Source organism: Muntiacus reevesi, chromosome 18 (genome assembly GCF_963930625.1).
Source record: "Muntiacus reevesi chromosome 18, mMunRee1.1, whole genome shotgun sequence".
NCBI classification, from domain to species: domain Eukaryota; kingdom Metazoa; phylum Chordata; class Mammalia; order Artiodactyla; family Cervidae; genus Muntiacus; species Muntiacus reevesi.
Genome location: NC_089266.1, coordinates 25455055 through 25481810, shown reverse-complemented (window position 1 = coordinate 25481810; position 26756 = coordinate 25455055). Strand labels below are relative to the sequence as shown.

Genomic DNA, 26756 nt, shown 5'->3' with positions numbered 1-26756 from the left:
TCTCTGTTTTACTTTGCTCCCCTCCAGATTAGCATTCCTCCTTCCCCCCACCCCCAACAAAAGTGCTGCATCACAGCTAGGAGACAGGACAGGGCCTGCTCCCCCAGTGTGCAACCGGCTGCCTGCCTCAGCCTCCTGCGCGGCCCTGCCTCTGCCTGCTCCCAAAGTGAAGAGCAGTGACTGAAAAAAGCATATTATTAGAAAAACATGTGTAATAGGATCTCATTTAAAATATATATATATATGTATATGTGTATATATATATATATATATATACATATATATATATATATATGCCTACGTATGTGCCCCGAGACCAGGAAGGATTGCTCAGTAGTGATTTCTGAGTGGTGGATTTTCAGTTTTGCTAATCTGCATTTTAAAGATTTCCTTTAATATATTTACAGCTTCTATTATAATGAGAGTTTTTTCTCTTAAAGAGGGGAGGCGAGAAGACTAGTGCTAATGGTTCAAACTTCAGCATCATGAGAAAGCGACTAATAACTTGTTCGTTGAACCTGCCAGTTGCTGAGTTTTGCCACATGTGAAATCTCATTGGCTGTCTCTCTTGGAGAGACAGGCTGTAGTCCTTCTTGGATATTTTGGGGTTACTCAGACTCACGGAGTGAGTCTGGAGGATGGATGGAGAGTAGCCTCATCTTACTTGCCAGGCTTCTCTCTCCTGCGTTGCCCAAAAGGTAGTAAAATAAGAGAAGTAGCCCCATAGCTGCTCAGCCAGGACCCTTTGGTCAGGGGCTGTCCTCTCCTCGTAAGCTGCTAAGCCTCCACCCTGCAGTCTAGCTCGGGCCAAGTTGAGAAGGGCAGCCACAGATGCCTCACTTCCTGTGTCATCTGCTGCCTTCCTCCTGCCCTGACCCCTCCTCCTAAGAGCTGTTGCCCTTCTCCTTTGGGTTCTTGGGGTGGGGGTTTGCTGGTGTGGTCAGGCCTGAGCTGATTTCCAGCCAGGGGTATGAGGTCCTTCTGGAGAGTCAGTGGCTGGAGGAACCCCAGAGGCTGAGCTGGCAGCCTGGCCCTTAGGGATTATACTGGCTGCCCCCACTTCAGCCTGGTCAGAAGCTTCTTGTCCTGCTCCTCCTGTGTCACCATTGCTGGCTCATGATGGGCACTTAGAATTTGCTACTGAAGGAATCGATCTGTCTGCTGTGGTGTGCCTGGCCCCTCGTCAGCTGTTCACGTGTTTCCGTCCTATTCACTGTTCCCCAAAGCACAGACGCTGGACCGCTGGTCCTCTCCACTCAGAGGCCCCCTCCCCAAAGCTATACACAGGCAGCAGTTGGGAGACAGGGCCCAGTGGCTCCGGAAGATAGCACCTAAGGCTTCTTATCTCCGGTGTGTGCTGTTTTGTTTTCCCCATTTGCTGTTGCCCAAGAACCAAAGCATCCGCCACTGCTCAGCTGCATGGTGAAACAGCCTGGCCCTGTGCCAGGGAGCTTCGCCAGGTGGTTGGGCTGTGGAGGCTGCTGCATGCGATGGGCCGATAATACCCACAGCGCTGTAAACAGGACACCCCACCCTCCTGCAGCCACCCAGCTAGTGCCCCGGCAGCCTGTTGCTTTGTCTTGGCCTGTCGTGATAGGGGCGGCTCTTCTCAGACAGGGCAGCCAATTGTCCTGTTTCTCTCCCCCTGTTTCCCAAATCTGAGAGGGTACTTTCCAGAAATGAAACCAGTCCATTTTCCGACCACAAGCAACCGTTCTTGGTGACTTCTCAACGCTTCTCCTTTAACCATAATCACACGATTGCGGGCACAGCCCCATCCCCAGGTCTTTCCAGTGTACCCACGAGGGAGGGAGAGCCCAGGAGCTCCATTTGCAGTCACTCGGGACATGCCAGTCTGACCAAGCTGCTGACGCCTACGCCTCCCAGTGGCTGTTTCCCCTGTGCTCTTCTGTCTGGATGCTGTCCGGCCTGGGTTAGGCCAACAGTAGGGAAGGAAAAGGCTCCGACTCTAAGCTGCCCCCTTCATTCCCAGGGGACGTTGGTGGCTGGAACTCACCCTTCGAATCTCCTCTCCCATACTCCCCACTCCCACCTTCAGTCCTAAAAGATCACAGCATGGGGAAGGGTTAACTGACAGCAACTGGTTTGATGTAACCTATCTAACAAAGACTTTAAAGTCTTTTGCCTCTCATCTTCTGTTCTTTGCAGCAGGGGTCAGACCGGTACCTCCTCTCAGATCAGCGGCAGCATTCGATTAGAAACAAAGTACAAAAAACAAAGAAACAATAAATGTAATGTGCTTGAAATATCCTGAAACCATCCCCTCTACTCCAGGTCGGTGGAGAAATGGTCTTCCATGAAATCAGTCCCTGGTGCCAAAAAAGTTGGGGAGCGCTGCTTCCCTAAGAGATAACAAGCCGAGACTGTGCTCCTGTCGACAATGGAAGAGCAGGTCTGGTGAGGGATGAAGGGTGAATGGTGCGGGCTGCAGTCACATCACAGTGAGGGCCGAGCTGAGATCAGAACCAGATCGCTTGCACCCAAGTCCCTTCCAGATATGTCGGGGCCATGCTCCACCAGCCTGTGGCCCCTTTGAGGATAGCACAGAACATGCCAGTGTCTGACTTTGGCTTTGGTTTGTGTTGCATTTGGAGGGGAATGTGACACCTTGGCTTTGCCCTTAATCATTTTTGGTGATTTTCCTTTCTTTTTGTTTTTGTGTGTGTATGTATGGAGGAGCAAGTCAGAACCACCAAAACCCTGAGAGTCTTTGTGAATAACTTTGGTCAGAAATGACTGGAGGGCATGTAGAATTGACCAAAATGGGTGGTTGGTGTCTTACACCAAATTCCAGGATCTTGGGCCCTCCCCATCCCTGGGGGTGCTGGGGAGTAATGTAGCCTCTGGTTACTGCCCTTGAGAGTGGACCCCTGTAGTTCAGCAATGGGGTAGGCTGTGAAGGGTATCCATGGGCACAGTGTAAGACAGGCGTGGTTTCAGACATCCCTGGGGGTACTAGACTTTTCCCCAGGTTTCAGAACCTTCTCCAGAAAACCAACCAACCATCTGCCTCCCCCCACCCCCACAAGAAAAAACAAACCAGACATCCTGATCAGGCCCACAGTCTCCTTCCTCACTCCCCTCCCTGAAGGAGCTGCCAGGCACTCCTTCCTTCAGGTGTGTAGGCAGGTGTCCCACACCCTCGTGGGCATTACTGATTCGTGAAGGCCGAGAGCCCCGTAAGCTGATGTAGGAAGAAGGAGGGTTGGGTTTGAATGTATGACTGCTCCTCACTCACTGGGCGACCAAGTGCAATGTGAGACTGGACTTCTCTGTGCCTTGTTTTCCTTATCAATCTTTCTGGAATCCCTTTTAGGAAAACAAAAGACTGTACCCACACAAGTACTTTGGGGTAAAACTTAAAAGTATTATGTAAATGGGGGTATACTTAAAGCCTCAGAATGGAAAAATTCTAAAGGAGGTTTTTGCAACAAATTCTGCTGAGGGGCTGGGAGAGGTGTCTCCAAGAAATCTTTCTCCCCAGAGCTTTTTCTCACCCCTGGAGCCACAGCCCCCTTCCTTCCAACAGCAGTGAAGCGGCTGTTAGGATCATGGTGTTCTGGCCTCTATGCCAGTCTCTGGCTCATCTGCTTCCCACCTGCTCTTTGCTTCTCTGTCATGTAATCTTGTAAACTTGCCCTCCAGAACCCCTACCTCATCCACGGACTCTTAGAGACAGTTTGGGAGAACCACAGAATAGCATTTTGGTGTCTGGCCAGGCTGTCAGCATGGGTCACAAGCTCCCAGAAATATCTGGATTGCCATCTTCTGATCTTAAACCAAGGATAGAAAAACAAGTGGTTGAAATGCCAGTGTAGGAGATGCAGCTGGGGCTTGAACCTAGCATGCCTGTCACTAACTTACTGAGCAACAGGTGCCGGGAAGAGGGGAAAGACATTGGGCCTCCCTGAGCCTCAGAGGAAAGGGGCAAGCGACTCTGGGGGATTTACTCACAGGGAGCAGGGTGAGCATGGATATGCAAGGTGGACACTCTTGGAATCCAGGTGTAATTAGAGCAGGCTCACCCTTATAGTAACAGGTTTTTGATTTTGTGCAAATACTTAATGTATCTGCCAGTGTTCAGCCCTATGCTCTAGATGCTGTGTGGGGTTCAAAGATAAATTAGGCATAGCCCTTGGCCACTGGTTATTTATTATCTGGGAGTTACAAATACTTGTCATCCGAGAGAGGCTGTGAAGTACTAGAAGAGGACACAGCAAGGGCTTCCCTGGGGGTCCAGCAGTTAAGATTCTGTGCTTCCACTGCAGAGGGCACAAGTTGGATCTGGTCAGGGAATTAAGATTCTGCCTGCTGCACAGAGCAGCCTAGACAGAAAAGAAAGAAGAGTACAGAGTACTGAGAAAAATCAGAAAATCCTGAGACATTCCTTCCAGGGGACCCAGGAGGCTCTGTCAAGGTGGAAATGGTTAGGCTGGCCCAGATGGATGGGTCAGATTTTAACCCTGAGCACATGGGCAAAACCTCAGAAAACTTGGGTAGGCCCAAGCCACAGGTGGGAAACGGTATACAGTGTAGTTTGTCTGGGACATAAGATACCTTGAAGAGTAGTGATGCGTAAAGAAAAGGTAAGTGGGACCAGAACACCTTTGAGTACCATCTTTGAAAAAAAGCCTTGAAGAGTTTTAAGAGTGTTAAGGTCAAAAAAAAAAAAAAGTGTTAAGGTCATTTAAAATGATGTGTTGAGGTCACTATATATTGATTTGGAAAGGTGTTTATAAGGTGAAAACACTGCAAAATAATATGTACAGTGTGATCCCATTTTTTATTTTGAAATATATGTACACACACACCGCACAGAAGGCAAGGCCCCCAAGGATGTATATTTCATAGTATTATCAATGAAGCTGAGCACTGAAGAATTGATGCTTTTGAACTGTGGTGTTGGAGAAGATTCTTGAGAGTCTCTTGGACTGCAAGGAGATCCAACCAGTCCATCCTAAAGGAGATCAGACCTGGTGTTCATTGGAAAGACTGATGTTGAAGCTGAAACTCCAATCCTTGGGCCACCTGATGCAAAGAACTGACTCATTTGAAAAGACCCTGATGCTGGGAAAGATTGAGGGCAGGAGGAGAAGGGGACAACAGAGGATGAGATGGTTGGATGGCATCATCACTGACTCGATGGACATGGGTTTGGGTGGACTCCGGGAGTTGGTGATGGACAGGGAGGCCTGGCGTGCTGCAGACCATGGGGTTGCAAAGAGTCGGACACGACTGAACTGAACTGAACTGTTCTCTGGGTGTTGAGATTTGAAGTTTTTTTCTTGTTTGTTTACATATTTCTTTGCACTACTTTTTTTTTTTTTTTTTTTAATTTATCTTTTGACTGTGCCATGTGACTTCTATAATCTTAGTTCCCTGAGAACCTGGGCTCACAGCAGTGAAAGCATGGAATCTGCTGGACCACCAGGGAAGTTCCCACGTTTTTATGTCATTTTTAATTTGTTTTAAATGAGCACATATATGATAGCTGAGGGAAATGATCTAGAACTAAAGGAGTTAGACAAAACCTGAGACTAAAAGTTATCCATGCAATAATATTTATGATATTCAAATTGAGGGGAACCTCTCAAACATCTAATAATATGGGAGTGGCTAAGCAAACTACTGTATATCAGCTTGGTAAAATGTTGTTCAGTTGCTAAATTGTGTCCAACTCTTTGCGACCCCATGGATTGCAGCACACCAGGCTTCCTGTCCTTCACTGTCTCCTGGAGTTTGCTCAGATTCATGTCCATTGAGTCGGTGATGATATCTAACCATCTCATCATCTACTGCCCCCTTCTGCCCTCAGTCTTTCCCAGATTGAGGGAAAGATCATCAAGGTCTTTTCCAGTGAGTCAGCTCTTCCCATTAGGTTGCCAAAATATTGGAGCTTCAGCTTCAGCATCAGTCCTTCCAATGAATATTCAGGGTTGATTTCCTGGTTTGATCTCCTTGCAGTCCATGGGACTATCAAGTCTTCTCTAGGACCACAGTTTGAAGGCATCAGTTCTTTGATGCTCAGCCTTCTTTATGGTTCAACTCTCACATCCATACATGACTACTAGAAATACATGACTACTAGAAAAACTGTAGCTTTGACTATACAGACCTTTGTTGGCAAAGTGGTGTCTTTGCTTTTTTAATACACTGTATTAAAAATGACAGATATGTGGATTGTTCATACTTGGAAGTGAATATGTGAAATGGGTAGAACAAAGAATATCATTAATACATTTCATATTGATTACTGTGTCATGTAATACATTCCACACAGTAAAATGTGTGTAAATATTTAAATGGATATGGAGAAGGTAGATAGTATTACTAGTGTTTCTCTTTTTTTCTATTGTGATAAAACAGACATAGGGGCTTCCCATGTGGTTCAGTGGTAAAGAATCCACCTGCCAATGCAGAAGACTCAGGACACGCAGGTTCAATCCTGGATCGGGAAGATCCCCTGGAGGAGGAAATTGCAACACACTCCAGTACTCTTGCCTGGAAAAATCCCATGGACAGAGGAGCCTGGTGTCACAGAGTTGCACACACATGACACACATAACATAAAATTTACCACTTAACCATTTTAAGTTTATGATTCAGTGGCATTAAGTACACTCACAATGTTGTGTGATGATCACTGCTGTCCATTTCCAGAACATTTTCATCTCCCCAAGCAGAAACTGGTGCATGCCTGCTTAGTTGCTTCAAGCATGTCCAACTCTTTGTAACCCTGTGGACTATAGCCGCCAGGCTTCTCTGTCTCTGGGATTCTCCAGGCAAGAATACTGGAGTGGGTTGCCATGCCTTCTTCCAGGGGATCTTCCCAGTCTAGGATTTGAACCAGTGTCTCTTATGTCCCTTTTATTGGCAAGCAGGTTCTTTACCACTAGCTCCACCTGGGAGCAGAAACTCTGTGCCCATTAAATAATACTACTCCATTCCCTTCTCCTGCTAAGCCCCTGGTAATCTGTTCTCTTTTCTGTCCCTATGAATTTGCCTATCCTAGGTACCTCATTTAAATGGAATCATGTAATATTTGTTCTTTTGTGTTGGTTTTTTTTTTCACATAGCATAATGTTTTGAAGTTTCATTCATGGTATAGCAGGTATCAGAGCCTCATTCCTTTCTGAGACTCTTGTATATGTAGAACACATTGTGTTTATCCATTCATCTGCCAGTGGACACTTGGTTATTTCTACCTCTTGGCTGTTGTGAACAGTGCTGCTATGAACGTGGGTGTACGAATATCTCTTTGAGATCCCCCTTTCAATTCTTTTGTATATATACTACAAGTGGAATTGCTGGATTGTATGGTAATTCTTTATTTAACTTTTTGAGGAACTGCCAACCTGTTAGTGTCTTCTTAATATAAAGCTCTTCAAGTTTATTTATATCTACAGTACCCAGTTCCTTTTGCTGTGATTAATGCACACATGAATTATCAAGAGATTAGTACAGATATGAAGGCATTTTGCTTTGTTTAAAGGGAAGAATTTTACAGAGCTTAAGGCCGTAGTGTGTTTTGAATATGGTTGTGGGAGACATAGTCAACTCAGATAACTGAAAGTTACAGATGATTCTACAACTCTTAGATTTTATCAACAGTTTCAACTTTTACCTTCTCCCAGAAATATTTAATCAAGGTAAAAATAAAATGAGTGGGCTTATAATTGTTTTTTTGTTCTATAATTTATTTTTGTTCTATTTAGCCAGGGGTCAGAGACAGAGGAGAGAACCAAAAGACTGGGATATTCTCCTGGATCCTGGATAATGAAAGTAGTTACATCATTCTGTTTGTCTCAGTCACCTAGGTTCCCCAGAGCTAATGGTCTTGAAGGAAGTAGGAAGTGTCCTTCAGTTAATCGGGTTGATTTTGTGCATAGGAGCCCTGCAATCAGAAATGCAAGGGAGAAGAAAGCAGAAAGCAAAAGATGAAGGAAAACTTGGTTTTTGTCCACTTCCAGCAATCCAGTTCTTTTTTTATTGATGGGAAACAGACCTCTCTCAGGAAACTCAATGTGGAGACCTGGAGTTCACAGTTCTTAGTCCATTAGGAACAGGAGAAAGAGGACGTGTATAAAGTAATCCCTCATTGAGAGGGACATGGTGTAAATTGTTTCCAGTGACAAAGACCAGCTGGTTAAGTCAGGAGAGCTTTGGTCAAGCTGTATGTGCTTTTAAGGGCTGCTTCGGATTCCTGTAGGAGGGAAGTGAGTGAAGATGCAGCAGTTCAGCCAGGCTTCCTAAAAGAGAGATGGTCGATTACCACGTCTGCTTCTTCCATGCTGACCTCTAGGTGTTCGGGCTGTGCTCTCTTCCAGCCAGCGTCCCATGTTCTGTGGCCCCAGAAAAACCAGTTTGTAGGCCTCAGCCACCCCAGGTCCGACGTACATTCTCCTTGGACACCATCCTCAGCTCCTACCTTCTGGGCCAGTGGCCACGAGATACTGATGGGGCCTTCACCTGCTGTACCAACGACAAGGCCACCCAGGTAACGAAGCTCTCTCTAATGGGGTGAGGGGTAAGGATGGGGTGGTGGGGTGACTGAGAAGGTCTTGGGTCTACTTATCAACCCTCAATCATTGACATGACTTGTCCTCGGTTTCAGCTATACATATTCACTATACATGAAAAGCTATATACATATAATTTTTCATCATCTCATGTTTACCAGCTTGGTTCTCTTTGTAAATTTACCTGAAAATGAGTTTGCATTCCACCTGTTGGGAGAAAGAAGGCAATTTGGCAAACCATTTGTCTTTGAGTATTCATGTGTAGATATACAAGAGTTGATTTTGGAATTTATTCTAGATTTTAATAAATGAGATTTACCTTGCTAAAACAAGCCAACATTCAGCTGAGTATGCATTCCCCAGACAACTGGAAGAGGTGGCCACAATGTGTGTTGAGCCAGGATATATCCTACTGGAGCAACAGGAGTGGAAAGTTCTCAGATAATGGAGAGTTGATCCTCAGTCAGCAGCCCTATCTGGGATTTTAGGGGACCCATTTGAGTCCTTTGGAGCCCAGGTCCTCTCTTCAGGGTGTTTTTCTTTTCAATAAGAATCCTAAACTTAGAAGGAATCTCCACAATCATCTGGTTCATTGGTCAGTTTTTGAATAAAGTAGTATTAGCCTGAGCAAGAAGTTGTCTCATGTGTGAAATTATACAAAGATATTTCTTCGTTTGACTGAGGACTTTGACATTCTCAGCAGTTAAGTTTTTAAGAATCAAATCTTCTCCCTTTGATGCAGTTTAAGCCCATTCCTGTTCAACTTCAGGACAAATGAGTTGTTCTCAGGAAAGAGGAAACAGGGTGGGGAGAACACAGGCTCAGAGGCGAGGCAGCCCGCGTCCTGGGGGATGCTGGGCCGGTTGCTCTTCCTTTGCAGTCGCTGGAGTGTGCCCATCCCGCCTGATCGGAGGTGGGGTGCTGGCCAAGTGGGAAAGGCTTTTGTGTGCTCACTTCCCCTGCCTCCTCTGTTGAGCACATCTCATCAGTCCCTTTTATTTATTTTTTAAATGAGATCCATTTTCAAATGTTATTAGTGAATGTTTGAATGCCCAGTGCTGTTCTTGGCATGTCAGAGTGAAGAACAAGGAAATGAGAACAAGGTTTGGCCTTGGTGAGTCTGGATGCCAGTTCCATGAAGGCCAGTAAGCCGGGAGCCAAGGGATGAGATGGGGCCAAGTGTCTGGCACAGTTTACAGGAGGGACATTCTCACAGGAATACGCCACCTTGGAGCAGCAAAAGTTTGCAGTTAAAATCGATGGCCCTTTTTAGATCTAGGAACAGACTGTAAAGCATGCTCAAATAGGCCTACTTCCCGGGAGCCCTGGACGCTGTTGTTCCCTGTGTCCCCTGAAAAGGGCAAGTAGTTTAGGTTATGCTTCCCCATCATAGGCCTGGAGCACACATCCCTTTCTCTTTTGAGAGAATGGTTAGTCCAAGTAACGTGTCTAGTCTTGGAGGGCTTCCTGGAGGAGCAGGACTTGAGGTTGCTTCAGATGTGCTCATGAGTACACCCGCTTCATCAGACAGCAGGCTTCCATGCACCCCATCTATCCCTGAATCCCCATCTCTGTCATTTCCTGCTCTCCGCCTTCTAGGAAGCCTCCATCCCACTCCTCAGATGGCGTTCTCTTTGTCAACTCAGAGCAGGGTTGGCCTCAGATGTTCCCTGGCCGGATTTAGAGGCATGGGCTCTAGGCTGTGTGTTTTTGCTCAGGCTCCAGCTGCAGGCCAGATCTTTTATATAACAAGTCTGGGCTTCTTGCCACAGCGAGACAGAGGTCAGCGATGCGCCTCCATGGGTCTGGCAAGGCTGAGCTTTGCAGCTTTCCTCTTTCCCTGGGATCGGCTCCAGCCCTCGAGGAACTCTTAGCAACCTGTCAATATTGTGGCTGCAGTGAGGAGGTGGGAGAATTCTGATCAACATAGGCATCCAAACCCAAGTATGTGCTCGGCCCTTCTTTCATTCCTGGCCTTCTGGGAGTTTTCTGCTTCTAGGTTTTGGGCTCCATTCAAATTCCTGCTTAAGCACCCTGGCCTGGCACAAGCTACCTTCTTCAACACTGGGGTTACACCAGGAACCCAAGCCTCTCCTGACATCTCCCAAAGTAACTGGTACTCCTTCCCTACAGAGCACAGCTACATCACCTAGAAAGGACTGGAGATGGGGGGAGATACAAGGGGTGTAGTGAAGAGTGGAGGGAAGGTAACGAGGCCAGACCTACCAAAATTCTTGAAAGCTTTCAGTTCAGTTTAGTCCGACTTCTTGTGACCCCATGGACTGCAGCAGTTGCTAAAAATAGATGATGCCAGCGCCTTTTCCTAATTCCTTTGAGCTTGAGGGGGGACAGCCCACCCTACCCCACCTCCTGTGCTGTCTTCTAGCCACACCAGGGTAGTACTTCCACCACATCTGGAAGGCCCTCTCTTCTGCTCTATTAGTTGTGCTGCCGACCCCTGCCTCCACCCCTCCTCATGCATCCCTCCAGCCAGCCACCAGAGTGTGTGTTTGAAGACCTCATCACCCTGGCACTCCTGGGGCAGGACTCGCAACGAGGACAGCAGCCACAGTCATGGGGTAGGCCGAGCAGCTCAGCTCCCCTCTCCAAACCCCTGGAGCGGGCAAGAGCTCTGCAAGTTTCACATGAGAACACACTGTCCTCAAGGCTTCTCCCAAGGCAGAAGATGGAGTTAAAGTTCACAGTTCTTGAAGGTAGCAGGTTGCAAGCAGTCCCAGTATTCTCTCCTTGGGCTTAGCTATGTTTTAAGCCCTTAGGAAAGCACAAAGGAAGCATGGGTGGTTCCCAGGCAACTTGTCTGATGTAGAGAGCTAGCTTACCCAGATATCTGGGGCACGTGAGGAAGAGAGGTGGGTGGACCTTATTTGGTTCTTCTAAGGGGGTGTGAATGTGGTCATCTGGGAAGGAGGGCTTTGGAGCTGCTCATGTTCTGAGCCAGGGTGCGCATCAGGAGCAAGAGGACCAGACCTCCCAGAGGTCAGCATGGTGGGTGTAAGGAAGAACTTGGGTGCAATGGGTGCTGGACACAGAAGGCAAAGTCAGTGAGGACTAGGAAGCTTCCTCTGTGGCATCACCATCATCTGGAGGTGTCTTTCTGTCTTGGAAAACTGTGCCAGGATTGTCCAGGTCAGTCTGCCCTCCCACAGGTCAGCTGGTCACTCAGAGCTGGCCACCAAGTGCTGTGGCCAGTCCCTCCTAGCGCTGGGCCTGGGCGGGTGGTGGCAACACATTCTGGTGGTGGCAATCGCCCCCTCCCTTCTTTCTGGGAGTCTTCTGAAGGGAGGAAGTGGTCTTACCACAGTGGGATGACTGTTGGAGCCACTGGTGCTCTCATCCTGCAGACAGATGCAACCCTGGGTGCCTGTTCGACTGGCCCCATCCTGCTCATCCCTAGCCCCGTTTCCTCTTCAGGCTCCAGGTGAGGTGGGGAAATGCCCTGATGATAGACCTTTTTTCTCCCTTTAGGTCTGAGTTACCTTTGGGGGAAAAATTAGATTAAGTCCTTGACTAGCAGGGCAGAGGTGGCAGGCTTTGTTTAGAAAGCCTGTTTTTTCCCTTTGTTTTCCCTTTCTATGACTTTCCTGACCTCTGTGCTATCCTTCTCTTTTCCCCAACACAGTGCCTCAGCATTTGGTGATGACACACAACTCAGTCTGCTCATCACGGGCCTTTTTTTGTGGTTGTGAGGGTCTGGCACAATGCCTGTTTCCCAAACTGGTGAGCAGAACCAGTTGTTCAGTATATGGTTTGATGGCAGCTCAGAATATTTGAAAATGGATCCATGATGGAAAATTTGAGGGTTGCAGACACTGTGAGACCAGACAGAACTCTAACTCTGCAACTAGAGTTCTTGGTGCTGGCTGGCCAACCATCCTCAGAGCCCTCCCTGCCTCTTTTTCTGGCCAGAGTCCCAAATGGTTGATTCCCTGCTGAATTTCAGCTCGACATGTAGTTACTGAGCATCTATACTAGGTCAGGCACCATGCTGCTCTGCACATCCACACAGTAGGTACACACTGGGTTATGTCCTCAGAGCCCAGCCGAGGTCCCTGGAGAAAGCGAGGACCAGGACTCTTCCTGCCTCAGAATCTGGACAGAAGTTTAGTTGGCTGTGGGGCAGAGAAAGAGGTTCCAGTTTGGGGGGTTTTGGCTCCATCTCACCCCTGCCCTCTTGTTAGATCCGACTGCTGTTTGGAAAGCTGTCTTCACCCTAACCCAGTTTTCCCACACGTTGCTCCGAGACTTCAGAGTCCCAGGCAACGCTTCCTTGGTCTAACCCACATCAGTTTTGCATAATCCGAGCATCATCTGCATAGTTGGCTGATGCCACTCATGACCAGTAAGTAGCCCTGCTTCTCTCTCAGCTGCTCCCCAAGGCCAGGGTGTTAAAATAAATCTGTTCCAGTGTGTGAGTCCCTTTGACAAACACGACTGGCCTGCTGAGCTCAAGCTTTATCCTGCTTCCAGAAGACCATCTGGAACAACTACTTATGGTGCTGTCACACAGCCTGGTTTGACCCCTGTTGTGCCATAAAGGGTTGCTCTTTGAAGAGTAGCCTTCCTTGGCCTTGACTTTTCTGTGCTCCAAGGAGACCTTGGACCAGATGTCTGGGGTGAGACTCAAGAGGAGGAGCCTGCCTACCCAGGAGCACTGGAAATAAGGCACAGGCATGGTCCCTCTCTTGATGCTCCCAGTTCAGTTGGAGTGGCCAAAGCCCACACCTGTGCACATGCCTGCCTGAAGAATACTCAAGGTCAGTGTGTAAGCGGCTTCAAACACAGGGTAACCTACTGTATTAGGTTCCTGAGGCTAATGTAAAAATTACCTCAAACTTAGTGGCTTAAAATGATGGCAGTTTATTGTCGTAGTTCTGAAAGTCAAAAGTCTGAATTTCATTCCACTGGGCCAAGATCAAGGTGTTGGCTGGGCTATACTCTTCTTTGGAGGCTCTCTGGGAGACCCATTCCTTGCATCTTCCAGCTTCTGGTGGCTGCCGGCATTCTTTGGCTTGTGGCCACATCACTCCACTGTCTGCCTCCATGGTCACATCTTCTTCTGTGAGTCACAGGGTCACATCTTCTGTAAGTGTCTCTGCTTCCCTCTTACAAGGACACTTTTAATGGCATTAGGGCCCACTAGGGTAAACTTCCCATCTCAAGAGCCTTAACTTAATTGCATCTGCAAACACTTTCCCATATAAGGTAATAGTAACAGGTCCCAGGGATTAGGACCTGATTTCTTTGGGGGGCCATTTTCAATCTATCACACCTACTGATGTCGCCTACTACTTTGCCCCTTGCTCACTCTATCCCAGCCACACCGATCTCCTTATCGTTCACAAACCTGCCAGACTGGCTCCTGCTTCAGGACCTTTGCACTTGCTGTTCCCTCCTTGTGGGTCACTATCACCTGTGATATCTCCGTGGCTCACTCCTCATCGCCTTCATGTTTTCATCAGATTCTCCCTTTTCACTGAGGACTTCCCTGACATTTAAAGTCATGTTCCCCAATCCAACATTCCTATCGTCTTTCTTTTTTAAAAAAAATTTATTTACTTTTGGCTACACTGGGTCTTTGTTGCCGCTCACGGGCTTTCTCTAATTGTGGCGAGCGGGGACGACTCTCTAGTTGTGATGTTGCCAGGGCTTCTCACTGCAGTGGCTTTGACTTCCCTTGTTGTGGAGCACCGGGGCTCTAGGCAACAGGCTCAGCAGTTGTGGTGCACAGGTTTAGTTGCTCTGAGGCATGTGGCATCTTCCCACACCAGGGAATTGAACCCATGTTCCCTGCTTTGGCAGGTGGATTTTTAACCACGAGAGCCCCAGGGCAGTCCCTCCTATCTCCTGTCTTTGCTGTATTTTTCTCTTTTACCTATCACTGTTTAAACTGTGCCTCCACCTAGAATGTACACTCAAAGGGGATGAGAATTTTATCCTTTTGTGTGTTGTTATATTCCCTAGCACCTGGAATAGTACCTGATACACACTTTGCGTTCAGTTACTCTTTGTTGAATGCACATGTGATGTGTGCTCTGAACCCACGTGATCAGAGAAGATGCAGAGGGCGGCAGCAAGCCACATGAGGTGGAAAGTTAAGAAGGGCTCCCTGATGACAAGGCTGGGAAGAGCTGGTAGAGCACACTGCCTTAGTTGGGGACGCCAGACTTAGAGGGTCAAGGGATAAGGAAAGACAGAGGAGATGGAGCCACATTTGTCTGTATGACAGAGAGCCCAGGGTGGAGGGTAAGATGGTGATGTCTGTGGCGAGGGGTGGGTGTTGAGGCAAAGAGATGGGCGATGGCCTTTAGTAGCGCAGTTTACAGAGTAGGCAGTAGTTGCCAGGAGTTGCTGCTGAGCAGACTGAGGTGCGGTGGACTGAGGACTGAGAGAGGAGAGGATCCCAGCTGCCGTGAGTTTTCACATCCATTCTAGCCTCTAGCGCTGGCCTACACTTCTCCTTCCACCCCCTCACATACCTCAGAAGAAAGAGGCAGTTGAAAAGTTTTCAAGAGATGTCAGTAGACCCGGGGGCAAGCCTGAAGGTGGCTGATTTACCGCCTTCTCACCACTCACCTGTGGGTGCAGTATCCTCCTAGAGGAGGCGAAACGGGCAACGCCTTAGCCCTTGTCACCCCTCCTCTGCAGCCTCTGCCATCTTTCCAGGGACAACAAACTTGAGTGGAGCTCAGCTCTAGTGAGCAGAGCTAGTTATATATTGGTTTGGCTTGGAACTCTGGTAGAGAGGAACGTGTGTGCATCTGCCCAGCTCAGGGGCTATGGGAGAGAGGGCTTCTCCTCTCTTTTCAGTATATGCAGTGGTGTGTCCTCCAATGCTCTGATGGGCATTTGGAAGCAGACCAGCTGCTTGGTTTCCCCTGTCAGAGCCAGCTCCACCTCCAGGCGTTGGGGTACAGCCTGAGTTCACCCTTCTGTGGAAGAAGGGACAGTGGGGCTGCATCTCTGGAGGGTCCCCCTTGTGGTGCTGGCCTCAGAGAAAGGAGTCGAGGCAGTCATCTCACCCTGGCTGTCTCGCATGGCCCGGCAGAGGTCCTGATGGGTGGGCAGCTGGGAGAAGGAAGAGGCAGAAGGAAGAAGAAGAGAAGGGAGGCTCGGCCCCCTGCGGCCCCTCTACTGCAGCTGTCGCGCAGGGCAGCCTGCTCCCACAGCCCGGCTCAGACTGCCCCCACTGAGCTGTTCTTAGCAGCTGTTGGATGGTGAGTTGTTGGGCTTTTTCCCTCTTATCCTCCCCCTTTTCTGTTTGCAACAACCTCTCGGGGGAGGTCAGCGGATCTGTTGGAGGAGACAGTTCCCAGGCCCTCATGGTTTTGGCAGCTTGTGCAGAGAAGTTAGAGAGGAACTGGTTCCACTGGAGCCTCCCCCTTGGGCCCCTCCCTTGGAATGGAAGTAGGGATGCTGGCGGGGGAGATGGACCATGTCCTCCTCTGCCTCATGCTTCCAGTCAACAGCTTCCCCCCTCCAGCGGGGCTCAGGAAGTGGGTCTACAGCTGCCCCTGCCTCCATCCTGGGTCCTCTGTCTTCTGCTCAGTGGGAGGAGGAATGGCGGGCTGTGGGCCTGGTTCTTACAGTGGCAGAGCAGGGCCTAGGAGAAGGAGCTGTGATAGAGTCAAGAGAGATCAAGCATCTGGGTTGAGTTCAGAATTCTGGCTCCCCCTCTTTGTGAAAATCCCTCCTGCCATGTATTCAGGGGGACGCTGGGGCCCCCAACACTCTATGGACAGGGAAACATCCCAGAACAAGCTTGAGGCACTATGCTGCAAGAAGTCTCCTGCTTCAGTCCAAGATGGAGAGCAGGGCATCTCTGTTGAGCTTTTCCCTCTCTTATCAATTAGTGACTCCTTAATGGGGTCTCGTCTGGTAACTTGTTTTCATTAGACTCACAGGAACCTGGGCCCGTACTGGGCTCTTAGATGGCAGGGAATCAGGGATGCCAGCAGTTCCCTGAACTCAAGCTTGTTTAGACCTGGTTAGGATAGAGAGGGACAAAACTGGTCCTCACTGCTGGGGAGAAGCCCCTGGAATTTCTGGGGCTATAATCCATGTGCAAACGTCTTAAGAGAGTAAAGAGCAGGTTGTCCTCATTGGCTTATCAGGGACAGTTTGCTGGAGGACGTGGGAAGAGGCAGTGCAGGTGGAGAAGCCTGAAAGAGTAAGAGGGGCTGGTGGCATCCTGGGAGTTGAGATGAGAGAAGGTGAGAGAAGACCACCCAGAGCCACCACCTCTGTCCTGAAAATGATGTGTTGCTTCCCCAGGGCTCATTTGAGGAGCTGAGCTGTCTCACTGGGTTTCTCTCCCTGCAGACCCCCCTATCCTGGCAAGAGCTTGAAGGCGAGCGGGCCATCTCCTGCACACACAAGCGCTCAGCATCCTGGGGCAGCACAGACCACCGGAAAGAGGTAACCGCCCTCTTTGATGCCCCGGCCAGGGAAGCTGCCTCTTGTCTCCTCCTAGCACCATCTGCTCCAAAGTGAACCCACATTTTGAGTCTCACCTGCCTTGATCTAGCCTCTTCCTGATGAGATGACGTCTTCGTAGCTGCCTCCCAGCCTCCTAGTGGCCTGGATTTATGAGCCCAGGCCCTCCTGTAGGCAGGGGCTTGGCCCGAACCTACTGCTGCCCTCCAACAGCCAAGCTCAGAGTGGGGGTGGCCATTGTTCCCACTTCACTTTGAGGTTGCATCCAGATAAGCAGTTCAGAGACCAGAGAGAGACAGAGAACAAGTTTTCTGGGAACTGGAAGCCTCCAACCTCACTACTTAGCGACTCATCCAGCCTTATTTTTAAAAGCAGAGAAAAAATAAATAAAAGCAGAGAAAACTAGTGAAAATAGTGATAGGTTCCCAAACACTCCTTCCTGGCCCTCCCTCCCTCTCATGAAGGCCCTTGGGCTTTGAGGGTGAGGAGAGAAAAAGCCATAGACTGGATTCCAAGGCTCCCACCCCAGGAGGACCAGCTTGCCAGAGGTCACCGTTTACAGGGCAGTAGCTTCTCCCCTCTTGGCTGCAAGAACAGAAGGAGAATTGTTGGTGTTGTTGAGTCGCTCAGTCACATCTGACTCTCTGCCACCCCACGGACTGCAGCACGCCAGGTTTCCCTGTCCTGCATATTCTCCCAGTAGGAGAATATGAAATATTTAAGGCTAGTGGGAAATGCAAAGTATTTGCAATTTGTAATTATCAGAATATTTACATTAAGGATCAGTAGGTCCAGAATTACAAAGTCACTGGGATAACTTTCGAAATTGTTGATGAAGCTCCATAATTGTTACCGGATGTGAAGTTGGGACAAAAGCTGATATTTCTTCTGGAGAGGCTGCTCCTTGATCAGCACAGTCTACTTTAAAATGGGGGCAGGGGGAGCTCCCCTGGTGGTCCAGTGGTTAAGAATCCTCCTTGCAATGCAAGGGACACTGGTTCCATCCCTGATCCAGGAAGATCCCACATGCCCACAGAGCAGCTTGGCCTGTGTGCCATACTGAGCCAGCCCTCTAGAGCCTGAGAGCTGCAGCTCCTGAAGCCCATGTGTCTAGAGCCCATCTCCACAGCAAGAGGAACCACTGCAATGAGAAACTCACGTGCTGCAACAAAGAGTAGCCCCAGCTCAGGGGCCACAACAAGAGAAAGCCCTCGAGCAGCAAGGAAGACCCACCACAGCCCCTGCCCCCCAAATAATAATCATAATAAAATAGGGGGAATTCCTTTTGTCCTTCCTGGTCCCAGGGCCTCTGAGATAGCTGTGAATATACTTTGAGGAGTGGATGTAAAAGCATCATTTCCCATTTTTATTAATAGAGTAGTTTTCCATGCCTTTGGAATCTGTGAAAGACAAAAATGGTTTCAGTGTTGTGTATTTTTTATTTTTTCAAACCTGAGCCACCTGTGGAAAAACATGGTAATTCAAAACATCCAAAAAAAAAAAAAATCCAATAATCTGGTCAATATGGTGTCTAGCTTGCCTGGTGAGCATAGCATCACAGATTTGAACACCACTGAAGTATTTTGAGATGGAAGATTAACTTCCGTCTTCTTTTTATGTATTTTATGTATCCTGAGCTTTTGGCAGGAGCCACGCCTGAGAGAGAGGCTTCCCAGGTGTCGCTAGTGGTAAAGCACCTGCCTGCCAGTGCAGGAAATGTAAGAGATGTGGGGTTTGATCCCTGGGTTGGGAAGATCCCCTGGAGGAGGGCATGGCAACCCACTCCAGTATTCTTGCCTGGAGAATGCCATGGACAGAGGAGCCTGGCAGGCCACAGTGCATGGGCTCGCACACAGTCAGACACTCCTGAAGCGACTTTGCACGCAAACCTGGGAGGGGGGACCCAGTGCACCTTTGCTTTGCTTCACTTGCCTGTCCTCTCCCCTCTGCTGGCCGCCAGATTACCAAGTTGAAGCAGCAGCTGCAGAGGACAAAGCTGAGCCGCAGTGGGAAAGAGAAGGAGCGGGGCTCCCCACTCCAAGGGGACCATGCTGTGCGGGGAGCACTGAGGGTACGTCTGTCCCCCAGCCCTCTCCCCGCCCATCCTCCGTGGTGGGCCCCCTGGCGCGGGCAGGTCCTCCGAGCCCTTCCTCGCTGCAGGGCCTGTGGCCGCGTGAGTGCCGGGGGAAGTTCTGATGCAACATTGGAAGGGGCGCATGCTGCATGTCTCTGTCCTCCATCCCCACCCCCTGAACACTTGAGGCTGCAGTGCAGACTCTAAAAGCACACTCCGGACCTCTGCCTTATAGAGTAAGCCTCACTGAATTGGTAACTGTCCCCAGACTCTCCTTTACCCACTTGGTTCTGCTATGTGGACAAGACTGTTAACCGCTGGTCAGAACTGATACCTGGATGGGGTCTGGTGGGGTTCACTGATGGCCTCATCTGCCTCCTCCTCAGGCGTCCCCTCCCAGCTTCCCCGCAGGGTCCCCTGTCCTGAGACTCAGCCCCTGCCTGCACCGGAGCCTGGAAGGGCTCAACCAAGAGCTGGAGGAGGTGTTTGTGAAGGACCAGGGTGAAGAGGAGCTGCTGCGGGTGAGTGGGGGCCACACCCTGGGTGCACAGACAGTCGCTTCTTGCTGAGTCTGGACACGGGGAGGTGGGGCTCAAGCTGTCTGGGGGTGCACAGGCCATGCACCTGTCAACAGAGCAGTGTGCCAACACCACCCCATGGGAGGAACACAAATTGGGTTTATTAGACTCAAATGGACTTGACCACAAGAACAGCAGAGCTGGGTGGGTGAAGCTGGGAAGGCTTTGGGGCAGTGAGTAGAAAGAGGAGTAGGGGTTGACAGAGAAGAGGGCCCCTGGCTGGGAGGAGCGGAATAGGCGTCACTCTTCAACCAAAGCACCACCTCAGTGCTCCTGGCACCCTCATCACTGTCACCATCACCACCACCCAGCTGTGCCCGAGTTACCGCTTCCCTTTCCTCCATTGCTACCTGGTCACACGGGTTCATCCTTCATGCCCAGCTGCCTTTTGCAGCCTTATCCCCCCTCCACTCCCAGCCGGATTATTTGCTCCCTTTTCTGCAATCTCAGGCACATTTTTATACTGACACAGGACAATTGGGGAATGCCAGTTGGGCAGTATTAATATAATTCCAATGGGCACACTCCTCAGTTTATGATTTACTTGCTGGTTGATTTTTAATGTGCATATATGTAGGATTTTACACATGCATACAGATTGGTGAGCTGTTGATACAAGTACGATTGAATGTTAAAAAAGAGAGTGTGTATTTAATACATGACACGAACCTGCACATTTTTACTGCAGTGGCCTTACGGTGTCCTGCTGGCTTGCCCCTTTTCGTGCCCCCATGTGTTGTTCACCTTTGTGTTCCCAGAGCCTACACAGGAGGCTCCTGCCCTCGTGAGGCATACAGCCTAGTGGGAGCCACACATGGATGACACCATAAAATGTGTGGTTATAACGTGCTGGCCATGAGGGAAAAGAACAAAGCGCCCTGATTGAGGTGGTTGGGAAAGTCAGGGAAGTGAAGAAATGGTGTCACCATGTTGTGAATAGAGGACCAGGACAATGGCGAGGGGAGGATCCTAAGGGTCCCTGCAGCCCTGATGGCCTGACGGGACAGGCCTGAGAGTCCCCATCCCCACTCTTCCTCGGCAGATCCTTGAAATCCCTGACGGGCACCGCGCCCCAGCTCCCCCCCAGAGCGGCAGCTGTGATCACCCCCTCCTCCTCCTGGAGCCTGGAAACCTTGCCAGCTCTCCCTCCATGCCCCTGGCATCCCCCCAGCCTTCTGGCCAGACCAGCCGTGAGGAACACCGGGGTGCAGCTGAGGAGCTGGCATCCATCCCCAACGACAAAGGTAAGCTGGGGAGGCCAAGGCCGCATGGCCCATGCTGAGTATGGGGTCACCTCTGCACCCTTTCCCAACTCGTCAGCTTCTGGCCGGGCACTTTTACTTACTAACCAGCTAGAATATCTTCATTCTGTATGTTATACTGATCCTTGATATAGATTCTGATTTATAACTTATACGAAGCTTCTGCACTTACAGTTTTATTTAATTCTCACTTGTAATCCAGAGAAGCAGTCCCTCCCACCTCCGTTTTTTGGCTGAGGTCCGGCCGTAGTGGAGAACCCATGAGCCCATCCAGTGTTGACTGCACCCATAACCAGGCACACCTCTCAGGGCAGGTGTGAGCACTACAGATAAAAGAATGACTTTTGCCCCTGGTCACACAGTCTGACCCAGATCAACACCCAAGCTTTCTCACTCCAGATCTCCACTTTGTGCTTCCTCCGTGATTGCGTCACTGAGAGGATAAGACACGAGTCCTCTTTCTTGTATGAATGATCCTAACATGCAGGCGCTGTTGCCTGCATCACCTGACTTGATCCTCATAGCAGCCCCATCAGGTAGGCTGGTCAAAGGCATGATCTGACAATACAGAGGTGAACAGAGCATAGAATAATAATAAATGTGAGATAAACACAGATAAAGTCAATATCTGAAACCTCGGCAAAGTACATTTGCTGTGTGGAAAATGAGAGGAATCTTATCCCACAAGTGGGGTGAGTAAAGATTGCTTGTCTGAGTCAGTAGAAGAGCTCTTCCTGGAAGAAGGGATAGATTTTCAAGACCGTGGAAAGGAAGAAGCTGTGGTATGTTGGCAGGCAGGGTGGTGCAGTCTTGGAAGAAGGCAGAGACACAGACGTTAGGATTCTTTTCAATCTGAGACTTGGAGTTCCAATCGCAGTCTACCTCCGGGGCATATGGAATTGGTATTAGACCAGACTTTTCCCTCAATTCAACTGTATTTTTTTACCCTGTATAACAGAAGCTATAATTCTGTAAGCTGCCTCAAGGATGTTTTAAGGTAGAGCGTAGACAATCAATCTGGATGAACAGAACCACGGCTCCTCACAGTGCCATGTCTCCCAGCGCCGCCCGTTTGCAGCCAGGCCTGAGCCTGGGGAAGCTGAGACTTCCTTTGGGGCCACTCGACTCAGCCTTATCTGTGTGCAGCTTCCTCTCCAGGCCACCCCACCTTCCTTGAGGAGGGCAGCCCATCTCCAGTCCTTGCTTTTGCCGCCTCCCCTCGGCCCAATCACAGCTATGTCTTCAAACGGGAGCCCCCAGAAGGCTGTGAGAGAGTACGGGTGTTTGAAGAGGCCACGTGAGTACCTCAGCCGGCTGGTGGGGGTCTGGGCGTGCGAGGGAGGGGGCCGGAGTGTTGGCTGAGCCCTATGGTGTCCCACCAGATAGGCCCCTCTTCAGGCTCGGACTCCCTCTTGTCAGGAGACACTGTCAGCCATAGACAATCAGTACTGCAGTTTTTCCATGATCAAACTTGTTGACATTACCTCCTCTGAGCACCTAAATCTTTGCTTATCATGATCTCCATAGAAACCTGCTCTCTGCCCACATGCCAGCCACAAGCGCAGCAGGAGCTGGAAAGGAAAGAGATCTGAAACTTAAACCCTTGGTTTCTTCTATTTTTTTTCCATCCCCACGGAAGGTGTGAGAATTTGTTAGACTATAATGAGAGAGAGAGAGAGCATATTAGTAATTCTCTTCAGGCAGAATTTAGAAGTGCCTCATGCCCACTGGTACAGCCACAGGAGCCTAAAGAGCTTTCATACTGCTTCTGAGTCAAATCTTCACCCTGCAGCTGCAGTGGTTCAAGTGTCATGAACTTCCCGACAGAAATTTCCAGTCCTAGCAAGTAAGGACTATGGAATATTCCCAAACCAGCCTGGACAATTCAGAAGTCATTTTTAAATTGATTTCTTTACTACTGTTCCCTCCCATTAGCAGAGAGAATCCAGAGTCAAAGCTTTCCAAATGCTCATGGCCCCGCTTAGCAGGAGCTGGGAAGAGAGCTCATCACATTCCCGCTACCACTGTAATGTTCCTTGGGGCCATTTCACAGTGGAAGCTATGGTTTCGACAGCAGTCAGGAAGTTCAGTTATGGTCTGTGAGTGGAGATTTAGCCAGGACAGGGCTTGGGGGCTTGATGGCTCTATCTGTATCCCAGATAAGGGACAGGATGACCCTTGGTAGTAGCAGGAGGTACGTACATAACCCAGAGGGAGTTACGGGGAAAATCATGGGCACTGGGGGTTTGTTCACATCATCACTGTTGCCATTTCTCCTAGAATCCTCGGTCCTCTGGGGTGGGTAAGAGGGAAAAGGCCAGATCTTATAGCTGAAGTAGACTCTGGACCCTGTCTCCTTCCCCAATGCACGGTATAGTTGAATGATTACAGACTGAAATTGCTCGTGACAATTAGGCTGCTGCTTAACTTTATTCTTTTATAGGCTCTTAAGGCCAGAAGAGGGTTAAAGCCATCTTATCCAGCTTCTTGCCCCTGTCTTAACTCTTTTAAGCGAGGTGGTGAGCCGTCAGTTACTTTCTAAGTTATCCTGCAACAGAAATTCTCAACTCATTGGCGTCTCTTCATTGTATGAACTTTCCTACTGGGAAGTTCTTCTATTTAGTCGTTCTTCTTTCATGTTTTCCTCTTCCTGGCTGCCTAGCCAGTAAGAGAGCCTGGATTTCCTAGGGAGGGAATCAAGCTGTTCAGGGTCATGCTGATTGTCATGTCCTTCGAGTGTTACTGGGTCTTCCCTCGGTCACTCTCCTCCTGTGTGCCTGCTTACGTTGAGGGCATGCCCTCTTCTGCCCATCCCTTGCCTCTTCCTAAAGTGGGATTCTTGTAAGTCCATCTCAGTCAGGGGACACCTTGCCACTGCAGAGTTCTCTGGGACCGCAGGCTTCCAAACACACCCCACACATGGGCCCTCCCTTCCTTCCACCTTTCCTCCCACCTCCCACACTGGGCCAACATCTGCCCTCCTCCACATGCCTTGCTCTTCTTCCTGGGTTTGGGGTGATTAGAATTAAAATTAAATGGTACTACAATTAAAATGGTGATCAGTTTATCAAGCTGCGCACTGAGTGCATTTTTCTTTGTGTATATGTTACACTTCAAGAAAAAGTTAGGCAATGGGAAGCCCTGGCACAGAGCTCGACTGTCTTCTCACATGTTTGTGTTCTTGCCTGGAATCCTCACAACCGGCAGCTTCTTGGGGCTCTTCACCCTTGAAGCATGGCCTGACATTATTTCGGGGGAAAGAACCTTTTCTTTTATCATAAGGATTCCTTACTCTAGAACTCTCTGACCTGACCTGTTTTAATCCTTCCATTTCCCCTACGTGATCGACAGAGTAGGGATTCTTCCCATGTTAGGTGAGGCAGGTTAGGCCAAGAGCACGTGGTAAGTTAGACCCTAGATCTGCTGATAAGGTCTAACTGCTGTCCTTTGCTTTCAGCAAGGGTTTTTGAAAATCATACCTTTTAAATCCTTTCAATCTGCTCAAGAATTAGATTCTTGAGGCCCGGAGATTTCAATGAGGGGTAGTTTTCCTCTGAGGGGACATCTGGCAACGCCAAGAGGCATTTTTGGTTGTCACAGCATGGGGTAGTAGTGCTGCCGGCATACAGTGGGTAGAGGCCAGGGATGCTGTCAGACATCCTAGGATGCACAGGATAGTCCCCACAGGCAAGTTATCCAGCTCCAAACGCCAATAATGGGGAGGCTGTGAATCTCAGCTTCAGGCTATAAAAAGTCTAACAAAGTCACTTTGCTAGGATCTCTGTTTTCAGGCAAGAGGTCTGCCCCCAAAACACTGTTAACTGATAAAAATCTCTCAAATTAAAAGGTCTCTCAGTCTCTTCTTCTAGAATCACAGTCAGGAAGTTCTCCTTCCTGTCTAGCTTTAATCCCTTCTGTTTTTAGCTAAAGTAGATTTCCGGTTGTTTAGCCCTGTTTCTAAAACATGGAGAGCTGAGGGGCCTAAACACTGGTTGTTGCTCAGTAGCCTGTCGTTTTTTTGGTCAAGCTACCAACCTGCTGGAACAGAGACCCAGCTCCCCTGACGCTGCGACGCCTCTCATCCCTTCTCACTGGCTGTTTGTGTTTCTGTCTCCATCCTCCAGGTCCCCAGGTCCTGACCTGGCCTTCCTGACTTCCTGTCCTGACAAGAACAAAGTCCATTTCAACCCAACCGGCTCGGCCTTCTGCCCCGTCAGCTTGATGAAGCCCCTCTTCCCCGGCATGGGCTTCATCTTCCGTAACTGCCCCTCAAGCCCGGGCTCCCCGCTTCCCCCTGCCAGCTCCAGGCCACCGCCTCGGAAGGATCCAGAGGCCCCCAAGGCCTCCTCACTGCCCTTTGAGCCGTGGCAGCGCCCCCCACCATCAGAAGAGCCTGTGCTGTTCCAGAGCTCCCTGGTGGTCTGAGGGAGCTCGACCTCCACGTTACCATGGAGACCAGTGCCTTGGTGGCAGGACCCTCCCTCGCTCCCCTGAGGTGGGGGATGAAGGAGCCCTTCCCTCTCGGCCTTTGAGCACTTTCATTTATTGTGTCAAAGCCCTGGGTCCTCTTTCTGATGAACACTGGCCCCTTCAAATGTGAGGGGACCTGCTTTGTCCACTAATAGCTGGGCAGCTCACAAGTCACACCTGTGTTCTTGCCGCCTCTCTCACTTGGTGGAAAACTCACCCAGAAGGTCTTGGGTCCCCCATTCCTGGGTATGAGTCCAAAGGGCTGCGTACGGGACCCTTGTCTTTATCATGGAGTGAGCTGGCCATGGTTGAAGGAGAGGGGACACCACAGATTTCCTTCCCTCTCCTTCAGACATAGACAAGGAGACCCAAACAGATACCCCCATCCTCTCAGTCCCATCCGCATGCCACCCTCTCACTGGAGGAGCTGACCAAAGCAGCCTGAAAGGGCCATGACACTTGACCAGTCCAGCTGCTGGCAGAGGGGGAACCAGGCGTTTTCCCAAGTGGCATTTTCATCTCGCTTTCACCCTAAGATTGTCTTAAGTAGCAGCCCAGCCTGCCCAACCCCAGGTGGGTCGTGGGGGAGAGGGAGAGCTGGCATTCCTCTGGGTGGCAAGTGGCGACTCTCCACCCTCCACCTGCCCCAGGACTGGGTTCGATTAGGAAAATGCCTATTTTTCTCGTATCGATGTAGAAACTCTATTTTCTCCCAAAGACACTATTTTTGCAGCTGTTTGAAGTTTGTATATTTTCTGTACTGCAGAGCTTACACAAAATTGAAGAATGTTAATGTTCAAGTTTTATTATCCTGTGTTTAGAAGGTTTGTGTTTTTTTTTTTTTTTTGCAGATCTTGGTGTTAATAGACCAAATAAATAAGTATTCCCAGCAGCTAGAGTTTCTGTTAAATATTTTGGGGGTGAGGGAGCAGGATGGAGATTGAGGGTGTCATTAATCACTTCATCCATGTCTTCAAGAGGCGCCTTTACTTAACACATAATGTTGGGTGGATGGGTCCAAAATCTATGTCCTCAGGACAGGAAGGCTTGCCTTCTCTACATGGACACATAAACAGTGTAGCCAGGGAAGGGATATCCTGAATGAAGAGTGCGGTGGATGGGGGGTGAAGGAGTTAGTGGGGGAAGTCATCCTTTCTTGGGTGACTCTGGAAAAACACCCTAACGGAGAGTAGATTTTACCTGGGGAAAGAAGGTGACCAAGGGGAAACAGTTTGGCAATTTACAAGACAAGGGAATGACATTCAGACTGAATCTCTGGGCACAGTTTTAGGGAAGCTTTAGCTCCTTCTGAGTGTTCTTTTCACATGAGTGAGCACCTACAACACAGATGGTAGAAGAAACTGTTCTGGTCCTTTTG

The 26756-nt window shown here is 49.4% G+C and overlaps 1 protein-coding gene across 1 annotated transcript in view; it reads left to right on the top strand.

The window, feature by feature from the left end:
* Positions 1–26288, top strand: part of FAM117A (family with sequence similarity 117 member A) — a 42628-nt gene extending 16340 nt beyond the window's left edge. The window contains exons 2-8 of the mRNA XM_065910119.1: positions 8349–8518; positions 16881–16976; positions 18955–19065; positions 19455–19589; positions 20689–20890; positions 22055–22205; positions 25033–26288. Coding sequence (XP_065766191.1) covers positions 8349–8518; positions 16881–16976; positions 18955–19065; positions 19455–19589; positions 20689–20890; positions 22055–22205; positions 25033–25333 — 1166 coding nt within the window. The 3' untranslated portion in view covers positions 25334–26288. The remainder of the gene's footprint in view (positions 1–8348; positions 8519–16880; positions 16977–18954; positions 19066–19454; positions 19590–20688; positions 20891–22054; positions 22206–25032) is intronic.
* Positions 26289–26756: the final 468 nt, after the last annotated feature.